We start from the raw sequence: 16527 nt of genomic DNA, 5'->3' as shown, positions 1-16527 counted from the left end.
TTTTCTTAACGCAGCGCACAGTCAACCTGTGGAACTCCTTGCCAGAGGATGTAGTGAAGACTTTAACTGGGTTCAAAACAAAGCTAGATAGAATCATGGAGGTTAAGCCCATCAATGGCGATTAGCCAGGATAGGTAGGAATGGTGTCCCTAGCCTCTGTTTCTCTGGGGGTGGGTGACAGGGGAAGGATCACGTGAGGATTACCTGTTATGTTCCCTCCCTCAGCGGCATCTGATATTGGCCACTGTCGGCAGACAGGACACTGGGCTAGATGGACCATTGGTCTGACCCAGTATGGCCGTTCTTATGTTCTTAACATTTTTCTTACATTTTTAACCATTTTTCTCTACATGCTCAAATCAGCAGTGCCCAAGCTACAGCTCTGTGACCCAGTTTACTCACCTCCAAACTGGGAAGGATAAGCTATTTATTTCCTGGTGGTGGGGACGTTCACTAATGAATATCTCCAAAGCACTTTGACATTTGATAAAATGCTTTGCCTCGCCATCCAAGTACATCAAAGCACCATTCAGACAGTGACGTATTAACCTTTACAAGCCCCAAGGGAGTCACAGAGTCTCCCTCTAGTGAAACCTCGAGGTTACTGAGTCTGCAACAGCCTTAGCTAAGAGCAAGGTAGCTTTTAGCTCATGCATTTAGCTTCATAAGTCCCAGGTTTGGTCCGACCCTCAGGCCACAGAACTTCCCCAATGATATGCAATCGCTGTTCAGCGTAAGGAACTATATGAGCAACTACACTTCTTATCATTGCGAATGTCCTCAGGCCAGATAGCGGTGTTACCACAACCAATTACAATATGCATCTTAATTTCAGCCCAGGCTCTTCCCCCAGGGCAGAACGGAGACTGATCAGGAGGGAAAGGAAAGCAAACAATGCATTTTACATGTCAGGCAACACACACAGAGCTAAGTTTTGTCTTGACTGCTTCCACTGCAAGATCAGCTGGCCTGACTCCGAGCTCCTGGCTGTCCTGCACTGGACAAGCATCAACTAGAGATTCCTGCTTTTACACTCCACTTAGTTTTATTTTCTGCTCTCCTCGGACCCTCCCATCTCCATCGGTCTTTTTCATCCACTTGTGCCCATATAAAATTCCAGTGACTTCAGCAGGTCTCCGTATGGGAGCAGTAGCCTGTCAGCAGGTTGCACATTGCAGCATTAGGTCTTATATTGTATGTTCTTTGGGGCAGGGAGCGTCTCCTTTGTTGGTCCCTAGGGATGTGAATGGTTAACAGGAAGTATCACCCTTACTGGGTAGGCTTACTGGTTATGGTTTACCAGTGGGGGCTGGAGCAGCCCCAGGCCCGCTGCAGGCAGGGGGCTGCTCCAGCCCTGAGGGGCCCACCACAGGGGGTGCACAGCAGTCCTCGTCCACAGCAGGCCCAGCCCGAGGCGCCGCAGGAAGGAACACTCCCGCCCAGCCAGAGTAGCCCCGGGGGGGGGGGGGGGGGGGGGGGACTGCTTCAGCCCAATGGTCCCTAGCACCACTGATGACAATACACAACACAGCCACCTAGGAGCAGGCAAACAGGATTTGTAATCACTTTTCAACGACAGCTCATTCATTGATGGGCATGTGGCGGCAGAAGAAGAAAGTGCAGAATCTGAACTTGTGGGGGCACAGTGGGGCCCTAATCTTTAAGGGGAATTCCTATCTGCAGTCCTCTCATCAGTATCTTTTACATTACTGCGAGTTCATTAAGTCAATGGGGTTGCTCCATTAGAACCTTACCTTAAAAGCACCATCTGGGGACATCAATGAGAGAGGAATCTGGCCCTTCTTATGGGCGTTTCCAAAAGGAAAGAGGTTTGTGGCTAGGAATTCTGGACTGAATATGAACCATGTAATTCTCTGGGTCTTAATTCCATCCACGTCAAATGTTAAAGCAAATGGCAGTCGGACAACAAAATGCTCAGTGCCACCAACAGCTTTAAAGCAAAACCAGGAAACTCATCCGTAACACACCAACAACTGCTGCCTTTTTTCTAATGATTCCCTTGGAGGCTCTTGCGTATCTCAGCTAAGCCCAGTAACACAGAATTACACTTATTCAGACCATATGTATAAGTGCAGCAAGAGCCCATAAAAGCTTAACCAGCACAATAAACATTTGGAAAAGCACAGTGACCAGATTTATGGTCCTTGGACACCTGCCAACGTGACCCACACAGGACTAGATGCTTAGGTTTTTTGATGTAAGCAAAAAGTAAATAAATAACAGCCCCCCCCTTCCCTGCCGAGGACCCTCAAAGCTCAGCCCTGCATTGGAATACGATGTTTTCCATCTTTTCCAGTTCCCTAACTGTACTAGTTGGCATTGTGCTCACAGAACAGGTCCTGGCTAGCAGGAATTTATTTAGCACCCAGGACTCCAAACTTACAACTCAGAATATGCAATAAAACAAAAGGGAAAAAAGAAAGAAAAATAAAAGGGTTTTGTGCACCCATTTTTATTCTCTTTTACGTTGAATATATTTAATAAATGTGATGAACAATAATACAACTATTTCACATTTATCACAGCACCTTGCAGCCAAGGAAAAGGCTTCAGAAATGGCAATGAATTCAGCCACAGCATCCCTGAGAAGTGTGTATTTAGGACTCACTAAGAAAGGGGGGAAACTCAGACACGGATGGGTTGAGCGACACACGCTGGGTCACCCAAACAGATCCGTGCTGAAAATGAAACCCACGAGTTCTGGCTCCCCATCTCTTGTTCTAACCACACTTCTCTGCTCAGGGTCCACGCTTGAATCTCCTCTGTAGACGTTAAAGGAAAGGGGAGGAAGCGGAGGGCATCTGAGACTGCTTTTAAGACTCAAAGAGTGTTCATGTCTGAGGGTGTGCCCACACATTCCCACCCTGACAGCGTTTTTGCAAGTTCAAGACAAGCCACCATGTAAAGTTACACAAAAGGAAGCCTTTAAGCATGATGACAGATTTACTTACATGAGGCTCAGTGCATGCAGCTGTCCTCCTTGTTAAGATCCAGCTCAGAAGCACTGCGCTGCTTGGCTTATTAAAATACACAAAAAGGCTATCTGTGTTTATTCGCCGTTTGGGGAGATGGGCTGTGCATTTCAGTGGAGAACAAAGCCAACATGCAACATTGCATTCTCCCTCCCACTTGTATTTTTCAGAATCAGGGACAGATTTACATAGGCCAGGCGTGGAATCTGAGCCAGGGATAGCAGCTGAAGACAGAGTGGGTCTTGGGGGAGGCATGGATACAATGAAGTAAGGGTTGGGAATGTGTAGAAAGCCTAGCACAAGGAAGAAAAGCCTTGCCAAATCTTAAGGGGAAGGTGAGCAAGGTAAAGGTCTGCCAGGAGCAGATGTGTTCATGTTCACAAAGCACCCGGCATCACAGAGTTAAAGACGGGGAGCAAAGAGTTTTGGGGGGAGAGAGGGAGAGAAGAAAGCAGCTATGATGAATACTGTGGGATTTCCATGCCGGTAAGGAGTCGTGATTCGAAAACCAACCAGCTAGCTAGAGATGAAACTGACCATTAGGAAAGTTTTGGATCCAGATCCGAATGCAGGTGTCTTCTATGGCTACAAGGAGCACCTCAGCAAGTAGCCACCTTCCAACACAGGCCCTCGTGGCCAAAGATGGGTCGGCAGCGCTCTACTCCTGTTTCCCCTCCGCAGGGCTCCTTAAGTACACCACACACAAACTCTTCTTAAGGTTAGCAACAAGCCTCCCTGGGGCTGGACTTATTCAAATAACAAAATACTCAACATAAACCATCTCAACTCCCGCATCAAGTCCCTGTTCTCTCTCTTCCAGCCTTGCCTGAAAACACAGGATTCCCTGCTAGCGCTTACTTGTTCCCAACAGCCATTGCCTCTGCTTAGTCCTTTCACCCTCCTCCCCCAACTCCTATAAGTAGGGCTGCCAGATACTTTCACACAAAATACCAAACATGGCAGGGGAAAAAATTGGTTGAGCAAAAAAAACCCGAGGGACCAAAGTTGTTGAGCAAAAAAAAAAAAAAAGAGGCACTGCACCTTTAAATCCCCACGCTCCCCACCGGCCTTCCATCCGAAACAAACTGGACTGTCCAGGCAAAAACCAGACACCTGGCAACCCTACCTGTAAGGGAAATCACCTGACCCTCCTCAGGTGGGCCTACTAAGTCACTGAGCTCTGCCTGTCCCAGGACTGTAGCTCTTAAAGGGGCAAGACATTATGTTACAAGCCCCACATCCAAACCAAACAGTGGGAAGATGAGGATCTGAAAACTGCAATTCAGGGGCGCCTCAAAAGTTAACTGCAAGTAGGAAGCTCATTGGTCATGAACACATGGACTAAGTTACCTGGAGGGCAGCAGACGTAGAGTGTGTGCACATAAGATTGAAAAACACCTGGAACTGACTCTGGAGGGTGACCTGGAGATGGAATGCTCTGGTGGAAAAGCAGGAAGTTGGGTTTAGCAGGCAGGCTCTTTCTTCGGTTAATTTCTTATAAACCTCACAAGCTACTGAAACACAAGGAAGTGCAGGGGCTTCTCTGGCCAGGCTGGGCTGAGCCCACCGCACCGCTCCATGGGCCGCTCCGGCCAGACTGGAGCGCCGGTTAACCAGTGACCAGATAAGCATGCCAGTAAAGCTGATGCTTACCAGGTAACCAGTTAACCCTTTATATTCCTAGTGGACTAAGGGGACTCCTGAGTTCTAGTTCCAGTCTGACCTCGGATAAGACACTGAGCCACTCTGTACTTCACTTTGTCCAACTACAAAATGCTCAGAACGTTAAGGCTAACTAGACTTTCTCCTATGTCTGTGCCACCACTATATGGAGAGCTCTGTATCAGGAAGGCAACCATCTAGCCCCGAGTGGTGTTTGCCCTGTCCACGTGGATAACTAATTCAAACAAAGGAAAGCAAGTTTAACAGCCATAATGTGATGGAACAGGAATCAGACTCCCATGTTCTATTCCTAGCTCTGCCAGTTACTTGCTCTGTGACCTTTGGTAAGTCACTTAACATCCCACGGCTTGCGCTTCCCTGCCTGTTCCATGGAACTAATACTCCACCATCTCAGAGGCGGCCTGGGAGAATCAATTCATCTTTATAATTCATATGTGTAAACTGCTTTGAGAGCCTTGGATGGAAGGACAGTGAAACATTAGTATTACTGCTGGGTACTATTGCTATTGTGTAGTCACATAATGCTTCCTATTCAGTATTATTCTCAGAAACAATCCCTGGGAAGATGTTGCTTCCACAGAACAACAACAAAACAAAAAACAAACTTTTTTGGCAGTTGATGGCAAAATGATCTTTGTTCTCATGTTTTGGGCTATTTAAAGGGAAAGTGTAACTATTTTAGAAAGACCAGCTCTCTGCCCTTTCAAAAGACAAGTGTTTGGCATCTGTCATCATGAAGAAATGCAGAAAGATACATTGGAAATCATTTTACGGTATCCCGCTGGACATTTCTAAGTTAAGCAAATTGCAGGGAAGGGTGAGTGCTCCTTTCAGCTAGTTCACAAAACCTCTGATGACAAAACTCAACATAACCACTAGGGGCAGGCAAACAGGATTTGCAATCGCTTTTCAGCAACCGCTCGTTCATTGCCGGGCATGGGGCGGCAGAAGAAGAAAGTCAGTGCAGAATTTCATTGCATAGGGGCAGCTTTTTGGGCCACATTCCCTTTATGTCGGACAAGCTTTGGAGGCTGCGAATGTATGGAGAGTATTTGATGCTTCATTTTCATAAGTTGGGAGCAACGGCTCTGTGAGAAGTGTCTGCCCACAGAATAACAACAAAACAAAAAGGTCGTTTTTGTCTTTTCTCATTTTCCTATGTGGGTATGACTGGGCACTTACTGCACTGGAGGAGCTGTACCCCACATGGAGACAGGCATGTGTAGGACCCAGGGATCTTAGCGGGTTTTTTGTAGGAGGTACGGGGAACAACTCCACTCAGTTGCTCTGGGCTGCTGTGGCACCAGGCCCAGGACCTGCGGGCAGTGAGACTTTCTCCTTCTGTGCTCTCAGTGTTCACCCTGCTGGTGCCCAGGCAGGTGGAGCAGAAGGGGGTTGCAGGAGCCGGAGCATGCAGAGCGTGGTGGGAGCCAAGGGGAAGGGTTGGGCAGGCAGGGAGGTGGCTGGGGCAGGAGCCACGCAATAGCAGTGTTGGACAGTAGCTGGGGAGGGCAGGAGGCAGGAGCCAGGCAATGGGGGTGTTGGGTAGTAGCTAGGAGTGGGAGGGAAGATCCTGGGGGCGTGGACAGGAGCATGGACCTTTATTTTGGTATTTTGTAACTTTTGGGTACTTGACATTGAAATATTAACTTTCTTTAATGCAAGCTTCCCGAGGTGATAGCGACACACGCTCAACACAGCAAACAGACACACACACAGAGGGACACAAGCCACAAAGGTCAGACCTGACTCCGAACTCCCCTCACCCCCAAATCTGGATGTATTTAGTTCTGGGCTTATCTCAAACTCACACCCAAACATGTTAAGATACTGAATGGTGTTAATCTGTGTTGGTGGCATTTGTATGGGTTAGTCCTTCTAACGAGGATACCAATGGGCTGGAAATCTACTGTACCATTCAGTTTCAATAGACAGCGATAAGATTTTTGTGGGTGTCCTAAATAAAACAAAATAGCTTTGCACAAGGATGAATACAGAAGAGTAAATGTGCATTGGTTTGTCTATAATATTAATAGGGCAATTATGTAATTCCTTTGGCTGATAGGTGGAAAACCTCTGGTTCTAGGACTGGATGGGATTTTCCTTGAAGTCATTCCTGAACTGTATGAGTTATTTTCCTGGCTCACCCCAAAACAACGTGGTTTGCTTTCTGAAAAGCTAATGTCCAACCGTTGAAAAGTTTTGCCAACCCAAACATTGCGGCCTTATCCTGTTCTAATAATCTAAGGCATCAATCTCACCCTTAGCAGTTGTTTGATATGTTCTGTGCCCTGCTGAAATAACCCCTTCAGACTCCACTTAGCTCACATTCTGACTGAAAACTAGCACCACACATCAGGCCTACAGCTTCCTCTGTGAAAAATTTAACAGTGCACGGTGGTAACATATTTATTTCCATGTATTGGGGAGTGAAGCAGCCACATATTCCAGCCTTTTTTTCTTTTTTCCCATTGCTCAGAGATGGGCCCAAGGCCAAAACAGTGCTGCTAAGCTTGTTTTCTATTTAAAGAATTCATTTTTATTAATAACCCTTTACAGCCTACACATCAGCACTGTGGGAGTTGCATTTCCGTATTATGTCATCATGAACCATTATGTATTTAGTTCCTGTACCCACAACCCCACATGGACATCATTAAACACGAAAGGTACAGTATTAAAACTGTGCTTTATAAAGTGCAATTAAAAAAATAAGATCTATGAAGTGTAGATCTTTTTCCCCTAAGGTCATGGGAAAATGAAGAAGTAGGCAAGTGAGAGGAGATCCTGTGGTGCAATGGGTTAGCTCACCAACTTTCCCTGTAAACTAGTCCTCCTTATGTCACAAGTGAAGACTAATTACCCTATACATTCTTCAAAGCAGATGTAACAAATCTGTGTTTTGTGGACAACAGAAATAGTTGCAAAGTCCTCAACTTCAGAAGGAATAAACAGTTGCACACATACAAAATGGGAAGCGACTGTCTAGGAAGGAGTATTGCAGAAGGGGATCTAGGGGTCATAGTGAACCACAAGCTAAATGAGAGTCAATAGTGTGATGCTATTGCATCTAGGAGGCATTAGCAGGAGAGTTGTAAGCAAGACGTGAAGTCATTCTTCTGTTCTATTCTGCGCTGATTATGCCTCAGTTGGAGTACAGTGTCCAGTTCTGGGCACCCCTTTACAAGCAAGGTATGGAGAAATTGGAGAAGGTCTAGAGAAGAGCAACAGGACTGATTAAAGGTCTAGAAAACATGAGCTATGAGACAAGATTAAAAGAACTGGATTTGTTTAGTCTGGAAAAGAGAAGACTGAGAGGGGACATGATTACAGCTTTCAAGTACCTAAAAGGGTGTTAGAAGGAGGAGGGAGAAAAAAAATCCTCCTTCATCTCTGAGGATAGGATAAGAAGCAATGGGCTTAAATTGCAGCAAGGGAGGTTTAGGTTGGACATTAGGAAAAACTTCCTGTCAGGGTAGTTAAGCACTGGAATAAATTGCCTAGGGAGGTTGTGGAATCTACATCCCTGGAGATTTTTAAGGGCAGATTAAACAAACATCTGTAGATGGTGCTTGATCCTGCAGTGAGTGCAGGCATTGGATTTCACCTCTCAAGGTCCCTTCCAGTTCTAGGGTTCTATGTTTCTATATAAATCACAAGTGGAGTTTTGGGAAGAGAACTTTGACCCTTCTAGTCCAATAAATAAATACGGCCTCTATCACTCTTCCCAAGAGTGGGAAATAATAGCAGGCTCTTATCCTTTCTCAGGGCCAGCCACTTAGAGCAGGGCTACTCAACACACAGCCTGTGGGCCACATGCGGCCTGCGGCCCATTCGTTTGCAGCCTGCAGGTGGGAGCCAAAACAAAAAAGCAGTCAATAGAATGGTATTCTGTTGAGATGTGTTTTAGTAGTTAAATTCCTGGACTGTCATTGCTCATTAAAAGTGCTGTCATATGGGTGGAAATTGGCTAAATATTGCATTTTATTAATATCAGCAGAACTGACTTAAATGGGGCCAGTGTGTTGTGTGATCTTGCCTTAATCTTTGTATTCCTGCCCATCAGTGTGAAAGAAGCTATTTGCATATATTTGCATATATATTTGCATATCTATGCAACCACACTTAAGTTGCGGCCCTTGGCATATGTTGTGAGTATCATTGTGGCCCCTGGGGCTTCCAAAGTTGAATAGCCGTGACTTAGAGGGTTCCATCATACCCCCAACCCCAGAACGCCATGCAGGGACCCTGCATTGTTGTATCCAACGTGACGTCAATGTTAGATTATGAAGAAGGTTTTAATGATGGTTTCTAACACAATGCTAAACATGCCCTTGGCTATGCTTTCAGCTGAACTGTGTTCAGCACTCCTTACCAGCAACATCTGAGTTTCACAGTGAAGACCTAGGTACAGATGAAGATTATGAACTGAGTTCCAGGACTGCAGCATTTTCATAACACCCCCTATAGATTTCTCCTGGGTTTGACCCTAATCAGTAGGTTCCAGGCATCTGCTGTATTGGTCTTTGTCCTCTAAGTTTAGTCATTCAGCTGTTAGTGTCTGGTACATTTTTTAAGTCACCTGTGTGGGTGGTGGGGGCAAAGTGCTATGTATGATGATGAGAGGTAAAGCGGAAGAAACAGATGCAATAAATTAGAAAAACAATGTACAGAAATCTTGAAGAGGAGAAGAAACGAGAGAGGAAATCCTGGGAGGAGGCAGTGAACACATTGAGACAGAAGAAAAAGATAGTTGATGGTGTGGAACGAAAAAGAAAACAGCAGACATTGAAGATGATGCAGAAAAACATGCTCCATTATCTCTGATAACACCACAAAAATGGCACATAGGAAGGGTAAGAATTTATTTAAAACAAAAGCAAGAGAGACGGAGTCAGTTACATTTTAAAATGTATTAAATGGGACAAGTTTTTGACAATATGTTGCTGTTAAATACCATACATAATAAACTGAATGGGGCTGTTTTAGTCCTTTGCATTTTAGAATGTGAAGGGACATGAGCTAATGAGGACAGTGGCCAGTACAGGGAATTTTCACTATGGCTGGTGGACTTAGCCATTGGTGCTAATGCTTGCCAAGGGTATGTTCAAGCCCCGGTACTTCCACACACACATTCCACCCACACAAAGGCGGTCAAATATTTAATCATTTTGATGGTGAAGTTTCTCAGACTTGTCTTGCGGTCCCAAGGACGTTTCCATGGAGTGGCCAAATGTTAGTATATCAAGAGACTATTCCACAAAGTTGCCGAGCTATTGTCGGAAGCTTTTCCAGGCCTTCTAGGAAGCTGTCACTTACCTCTTGCCTAACTATTTATTGCATCCAGAAGGTTCTATTTATCGTTAAGCAGGTCTCCCACACAGAGGCTTGACAATCCCAGCTAATCTTGTTACAAGAGAAAAGGAAAAGGAATGCACACATATATAATTAAGATATTCTGATTTTCCATAGCTTCATACTCCACAATTCTTTAACCTGATTTAGGTTCATTTGCCATTGTCCTTTCATTGTTCGTTTTGAAACCACAGTGATGTGTGTTCCAGTTTAATCATTGAGTTCTCCTCGAATATGAGGCTAGCTAAGACAAATGTACTAAAGGTCGTTGGTAAGTGATGATAGTCGACAGGATCTGGCACTGAACATAGGCACAATAATAGGTGCTGATTTGTTTTGTGCTTGTTATTTTGCCTCAGTGAGCCCGTGTTCTCTTCATGTTAAGCTCATTAAGTGAAGCTATTTGTGCTGTCTCCATTACACAGTTACGAAAGCTGTGCATTATTTCTGAAGGTCACATCAAAACAAGACATTTTTAAATGGGATGTGTGCTTTTTTGGATTTTTATAATATATTAAGCAGACTCCAAAAAGATTTTTTCTTCAAAGTTTTTTCTCATGTTTATCTTTTTAAAACATCCTGACAAAAGTTTGTGCTGCCCTGATTTTATTACACAGCTATTTGGGGTACCCTAAAGATAGGCATGACAAATTCTCACATCTTGCCACTTCTTATTTTATAAGAGTCAATACACAGGAAATGTCTTTATAGTATTTCTTTGACTCTAATGCTAGAACTCTGTTCATGCATGCACCCATGCATGCATGACGTCCACCAGTGACTGCAGCTAACATTACTTTCACAGATTAACACCAGTGATTAAATATCAACTTCATGTCCTTAACACTCTTCAGGAGTTGTTCCATTTCCATGATAGCAAACACAGACATGGTAACATTGGGCATGAGTATTCCTATAATTCAATGCAGTTACTCATAAGTGCATAAAATTCTCCACCTGCACAATGTTTGGATCACTGGGGCTGTAGTTTGAGTCCATGCTGACCCTAGGTTTAATATTAAGAGGTAGGAAGAAGTAGCCTCCGGACCTGAGATTTCTCAGACCTTTGTCTCTACCAAGTTATTTTCTTGCTTATTTGACAGCTTAAATATGCTTCAGTACATTAATAATAAAATCCTAGCTAAAAGGAAGGTGTTGGCTGGCAACGCTTCTTTGAGAACCTTTAAAAGGACTCCCGGTCAGCTGTTCACAGCCCTATTTTGGGAGTCATACGCTCCCAAGTGATAGCTAGTTACACATTTCACTTAGCAGTTTCGTGGGTGTGAAACATCTTAATTTAAGCTTGTTTTAATTGAAAAATCAAGTAAAAGGTTTTTCTGAAGACGTACTAACTTGAGAAAGTACTTTCAAATAGCCGTATTTGTTTATTAAAGCCAAAATTTCTCCACTCTCTGATATTATTTATCCTGTCAGCAGCTAGGGTGCATTGGAGCAATGGGCTGAAATCATGAATTTTATGTTCTCTCCCCCTCCTCTAAAAAAACACCTTACTTGTCATCAAACTGTGAGGCTGAAGATTTCTACCAACAGAGATGCTGAACAATCGTGACAACGGTGCAGGGAAAACAGCCAGAAGAAGGCAAATGAATAAATTAAGTTAAAAAAAGTAACAGTTACATAATGCACTGGTGACCATCCTTCCTCAAAGCAAAGGAGGGGGAGGGAGAAGAAATATCCTTATGATGTTCACTTCATCCCTTGTCTAATAACCCAAAGGCACCTAACTTTCAAAGTATCACATTTTTCATAATCTGGAAGCATCACAAAGCATCCTTCATCAGCCTGGCCCTTTGGCAGCTCTCTTCCTCCGAATGCAAATGCTACATCTGGAAAAGGCAAAAATTCTCTCTCTCAGGCCTGAAAGCCTCCTTTTATCTCCTCTCCTGGGCAGAACTCCCACTTCTTTCAACCACTCACTCTAGCCTATTACTTCACTGAATGGATTCAAGGTTTTCTCCTAATCTACTCCCTATCTAACTCTTCTTAAAGCTACAGCACATCTTCAGGTTGCCTAATTCATTCTTGGCTAAACAGCTCTAAAACAAACTGGAAGGGATTACAATTCACTATTGCTAGCCATCACTGCAATCCCTTCAGTTTCCACAGGAACAATGAAAGTGGATGGGTGCTAGACAATGAAGGTGAACAGAGTTGCTTGTGACAGTCCCTACGTAAAAGAATAAATGGACACAAATCAGATATACACAAAAACCTGTGGGAGAACACTTCAATTTCCCTGGACACACAGTAGCAGATTTAAAAGTAACCATCCTGCAACAAAATAACTTCAAGAACAGACTTCAAAGAGAAACTGCAGAGCTACAATTCATCTGCAAATTTGATACTATCACTTTAGGATTAAACAAAGACTGTGAATGGCTAGCCAACTACAAAAGCAGTTTCTCCTCTCTTGGTGTTCATACTACCACATCAGCTGCTAGAAGTGGGCCTCATCCTCCCTGACAGAATTGACCTCGTTATCTCTAGTCTTACTCTTGATTGGAACTCTTTTCTTATGCCTGTATATTTATACCTGTCTCTGGAATTTCCACAACATGCATCTGACAAAGTGGGTCTTTGCCCATGAAAGCTTGTGCTCCAATAAATCTGTCAGTCTATAAGGTTCCACAGGACTTCTCGTTGTTCTTGTGAGGGTCTCTCACTGGCTGGTATTGGCTGTGTTTCCCACTCACGCCATGCTCCTCTCACTCTCAGAGATGACACAAATGTATCATGAACATTAATAACACGGTCACTGTGTACACCACAGAGGCTTGCTCTGTGCATTGTGAGGACCAGGGAAACAATAGACATTTTTCTGCTGCTCTCTTGATGGAAACAAATTCATTTGCAGGGATGCAAACCAGCCTTCTGGTTTTGTCCTCAGTATCCTCCTGAGCCCCTTAACTATAAAGATAGATATCACTGTGAAGGAACTAAAAATGGAGCCCTTGAGTCAGCCAAAACAAAAAAGCAGTCATATAGCACTTTAAAGACTAACAAAATAGTTTATGAGGTGATGAGCTTTCGTTGGGCAGACCCACTTCTTCAGATCATATTCTGAAAGTGAATCGGCATGACCATTTTATAACATAGGGATACAATGAAAGAAGGTAAAAAAATTACAAACTGACACTCAAGCACATGCGTCCCTCACCAAGGGACATATTTCAAGTCACATATGTGCTAAAGCACTTGGCTGAATTAGAGCCATAAACTGAAACCTTTGTGGCTGATTTCTCACTTTCTTTATTTTTAAAACATGAGGCTGCAGCCCAGCTCTCCGCTCAAACATTAAATGGTTGCAAAGTACAGCACACTGGTCCCCAATGAGAAGTTAACGTGTATCCACATTTATCGTACAATGGTATGGGAGACATTTCCCTGCTCTTGGGTTAGAAGATAAGAAGAAGTTACGCACCTTGTGCAGTAACAATGGTTCTTTGAGGTGTCCCTCTGGGTGCTCCGCTCAGGTGACTATAGAGCAGTACCCGCATTAGGCAGAGATGGGCTTTGGAGTTGCGTCCGAGAATGGCAAGGACAGCAATGCCCACAGAGGTAGATGGAATTGGCCCCCGTTGCAATGCGTAGTGCTGCACAAAGGTATGATGGGAGGACCAGCAGTAGATATCAGGAACTTGTGAGAGGGGTCCCTGAAGAGGGATGGGGAAGGGTAGAGAGCGTACACAGAAAAGGAGAGAGCCCGATAGCACAATCTTAAGGACTCATTGGTTCATGATAATAAGGGTCCACTGGTGGTAAAAGGGCCACAGACAGTGACTAAAAAGTTGGACTGCATTGGTTCTAGAGGGAGGTCGCTCAGACCCCCAACCACACCTTCAAAATTGTGGCTGTGAAGCTGATGGTTGTGATACTGTGGCCTGGGTATGTTGACCCCTTCTTCTGCCTGACTGTTGCTTGGGTCTTTGCTCAAAAGATCTTTGTTGATGTCTTTGGAAGAGGGTGTCTCGTGGCCTCTCATATGGCGTATATCGTCTCCTTTTGTTGGGTGGAGTATATATCCCCAAGGTGCGAAACTTTGTGCAGGAAGCCTTCATCGAGTTCTATCAAACAGGAAGTCCTCTATTCTAGTTTGCAGCTCACGTGGAATTCCCGAAGATTCAGAACTGCAGGGCTGCCAAGAAACAAACCTTTTGCCCAAACAGGTCTAGTCTCTTATGCGCCTTGTCTTGTGGCGTGGATCTGAATTGTGACTGTCTTGACTGGTGATGGATAGCATCCACAACCTATGACTTGGGTTGGGGATGTGAAAAAAGAAAATACATACCTTTAGCAGGTATGAAATATTTCCTATCCGCCCTTTCATTTGTAGGAGGGATAAAGGCTGGTGTTTGCCATATGGTCACAGAGGGCTTCATTATGGTCTTGTTGATAGATAAAGCAATTTTGAGGAACATGCAGGTTGCAATATTTGCAGCAGCTTGTGCTATTTTTCTTGCACTTCCTGCAACGCGGTGTCTTGTGAGTTTGCAAGCCTTTTGAACAATTCCTGGAATTGTTTCAGGGGTACTGAGGTTGGTGTTGGGAGGTGTTTTGTTTGGTTGAATGCCCCGATGATACTGAATAGGTGGAATGACTGCTGGGATGAGAACGTGCTCCCATGCTCGGTGCTGAGGCGGGCGCTGAGACGGGAGATATCCTCTGTTCAATGCTGGTGTGGGCTAGTCTCCCTTAGCATGGGAGAATGTGGTATGACTCAGCCATGCGTTCTGGTGGTGGGAATTGTCGGCACCTATGCTCAGACCTCTTATGGGGCTTGCTAGCTGTGGTCTCCAGTGCCAGAGATGTTTAGCTGCCGGAGTATGCCACAAAGGAGCAGCTTGTGTCGGTGTCGTCATCTCCATCAGTGCCGGTGGAGGAGGCATAGTCAACTTGGTCTTCAGTGCAGGAGCCCATGCTGGTCAGTGTGGAGGAGCTCAATTTATGCTTCGGCTCTGGCTCCACTCTCTTAGCCGGTGCCTCTATAGGCTTCTCAGTGGTGCCAGAGGTAGACGGAACCAGAGAATGGGCAGTGCAGGATGTCGGCACCACAGGCAACGACCGTGCCGGTGATGCCCTGGACTCACGAGAGACCCGGGGCGGAGATGAATGGGCTCTTTTCCTCCGAGTCAAGGGTTCTGCCAGCGCCAATTTCTTTGAATCCGGCAGCTGAAGGGTCTTCTCCCATAATATATTCTTTAGCCTCATCTCCCTAACTCTTCTGGCTCTCGCTGTCATACTTTGGCAGTGTTGGCATTTCTGTGCCACATGGCCTTTGCCCCAACATCTTAAGCAGGAGGCGTGCCCATCCGAAATAGGCATGGAGTCCCTGCAGTAGTCACAATTCTTGAATCTGGGGCAGCCCGGCATTTTGGTGAGATTGGGGCGAAGGGGAAAAAAAATGTGGTTTTTTTTTGAATGGGTTGGTCTAAGAAAAAAAATAACTAAAGAGGACTAAAAGTGGTTAAAGAACCAAAATTATTCAAAAAGATCTTTCTTTAAGGAAAAAGTCGCACTGCTGAGGACAGTAGAAAAGGAACTGAGGGACTCGCACCGTGCGTGCAGCGCACGGACACAACAGCACGAGACAGCGTCTGCGCATGAGCGGCATGGGAAGGCACCATTAGGGTAAAAATCTCCGATCACTGGCACAGGGAAGCACTGACACCTGAGCGGAGCACCCACAGGGATACCACTTGAGGAGAAGCACAGTAGCTCGGATGTGACTGAGGTAGCTATGGCTACCCGGAGACTTTTGCACTCTGGTTTCTTACTGGTTTTTATTATGAAACATGTACACAGTGCCATAAACTTGTCCTGAATGTTAAACACCAGGGGCTGTATTATACAGATCTCATTTGTCTTGTTGAGTCCTTCAGAGAGGCTTATCAATGCAAATAACCTTTGTCCAGAGCTGTCCCAAAGAATATATTATGTAAGAGAGGCAAGACACAATGTTCTGCAGAACCACAGGTCAGGGAATGGAAAGCGAGGGATGGCTCTCACTGGGAAGGCAGGTTGGATGGATTCCTGGAAGAAATGAGCTTCAAGGAGGAATGTAGAGGCAGATAGAAGAGGGTGTTGGGCAGACAGTGGGGAGTGTACGGTCAGCACAGGGAGTGGCATGATGAAAGGGATTAAGCTGAGAACAGAGGAAAGGGGAAGGGAGTGGTATGGTACAAGCAGTGGGCACTTCTGGGGCAGGAGTGAGGTTAGGAGGTTACAGAGCAGATGAAAGGGCTCAAGAAGAGAGTTGGGATGGAACAGTGCTTCCAATAGACTGGGAAGGTGAAGGCGGAAAGCAGAAGTTTATGATCATCACTATGAAAGACGGACAAGGCAAGGCCAAGGTTTTCAGTGTGGGAACTGGGAGAGCAGGATGGATTTTGATTATCAGAAATGAATGTTTTGCAAAACATTTTCATGAAGAAAATCACCAATTTTTTGGACCGGATTTAGAGCGGGCACGTGTTGT

General features: G+C 45.0%; 1 protein-coding gene across 4 annotated transcripts in view; it reads right to left on the bottom strand.

Annotated features, from left to right (window-relative positions):
- SH3PXD2A (SH3 and PX domains 2A) overlaps positions 1–16527 on the bottom strand; it is a 379907-nt gene that overhangs the window by 164889 nt on the left and 198491 nt on the right. Inside the window, exon 1 of one of the 4 annotated variants that reach the window (XM_075935541.2) lies at positions 2973–2991. The exons of the other annotated variants lie outside the window; for them this stretch is intronic. Within the exon in view, the coding sequence (XP_075791656.1) occupies positions 2973–2974 (2 nt within the window). The 5' untranslated portion in view covers positions 2975–2991. Of the gene's footprint in view, positions 1–2972; positions 2992–16527 lie in introns of those variants that run through there. 4 annotated transcript variants of the gene reach the window in all.

The sequence above is a fragment of the Pelodiscus sinensis genome, chromosome 8 (genome assembly GCF_052426305.1).
Source record: "Pelodiscus sinensis isolate ZL-2025 chromosome 8, ASM5242630v1, whole genome shotgun sequence".
In the NCBI taxonomy this organism is placed as follows: domain Eukaryota; kingdom Metazoa; phylum Chordata; order Testudines; family Trionychidae; genus Pelodiscus; species Pelodiscus sinensis.
Note: the sequence above shows the minus strand (reverse complement) of the source record. Positions and strands in the feature narration are given on the sequence as shown.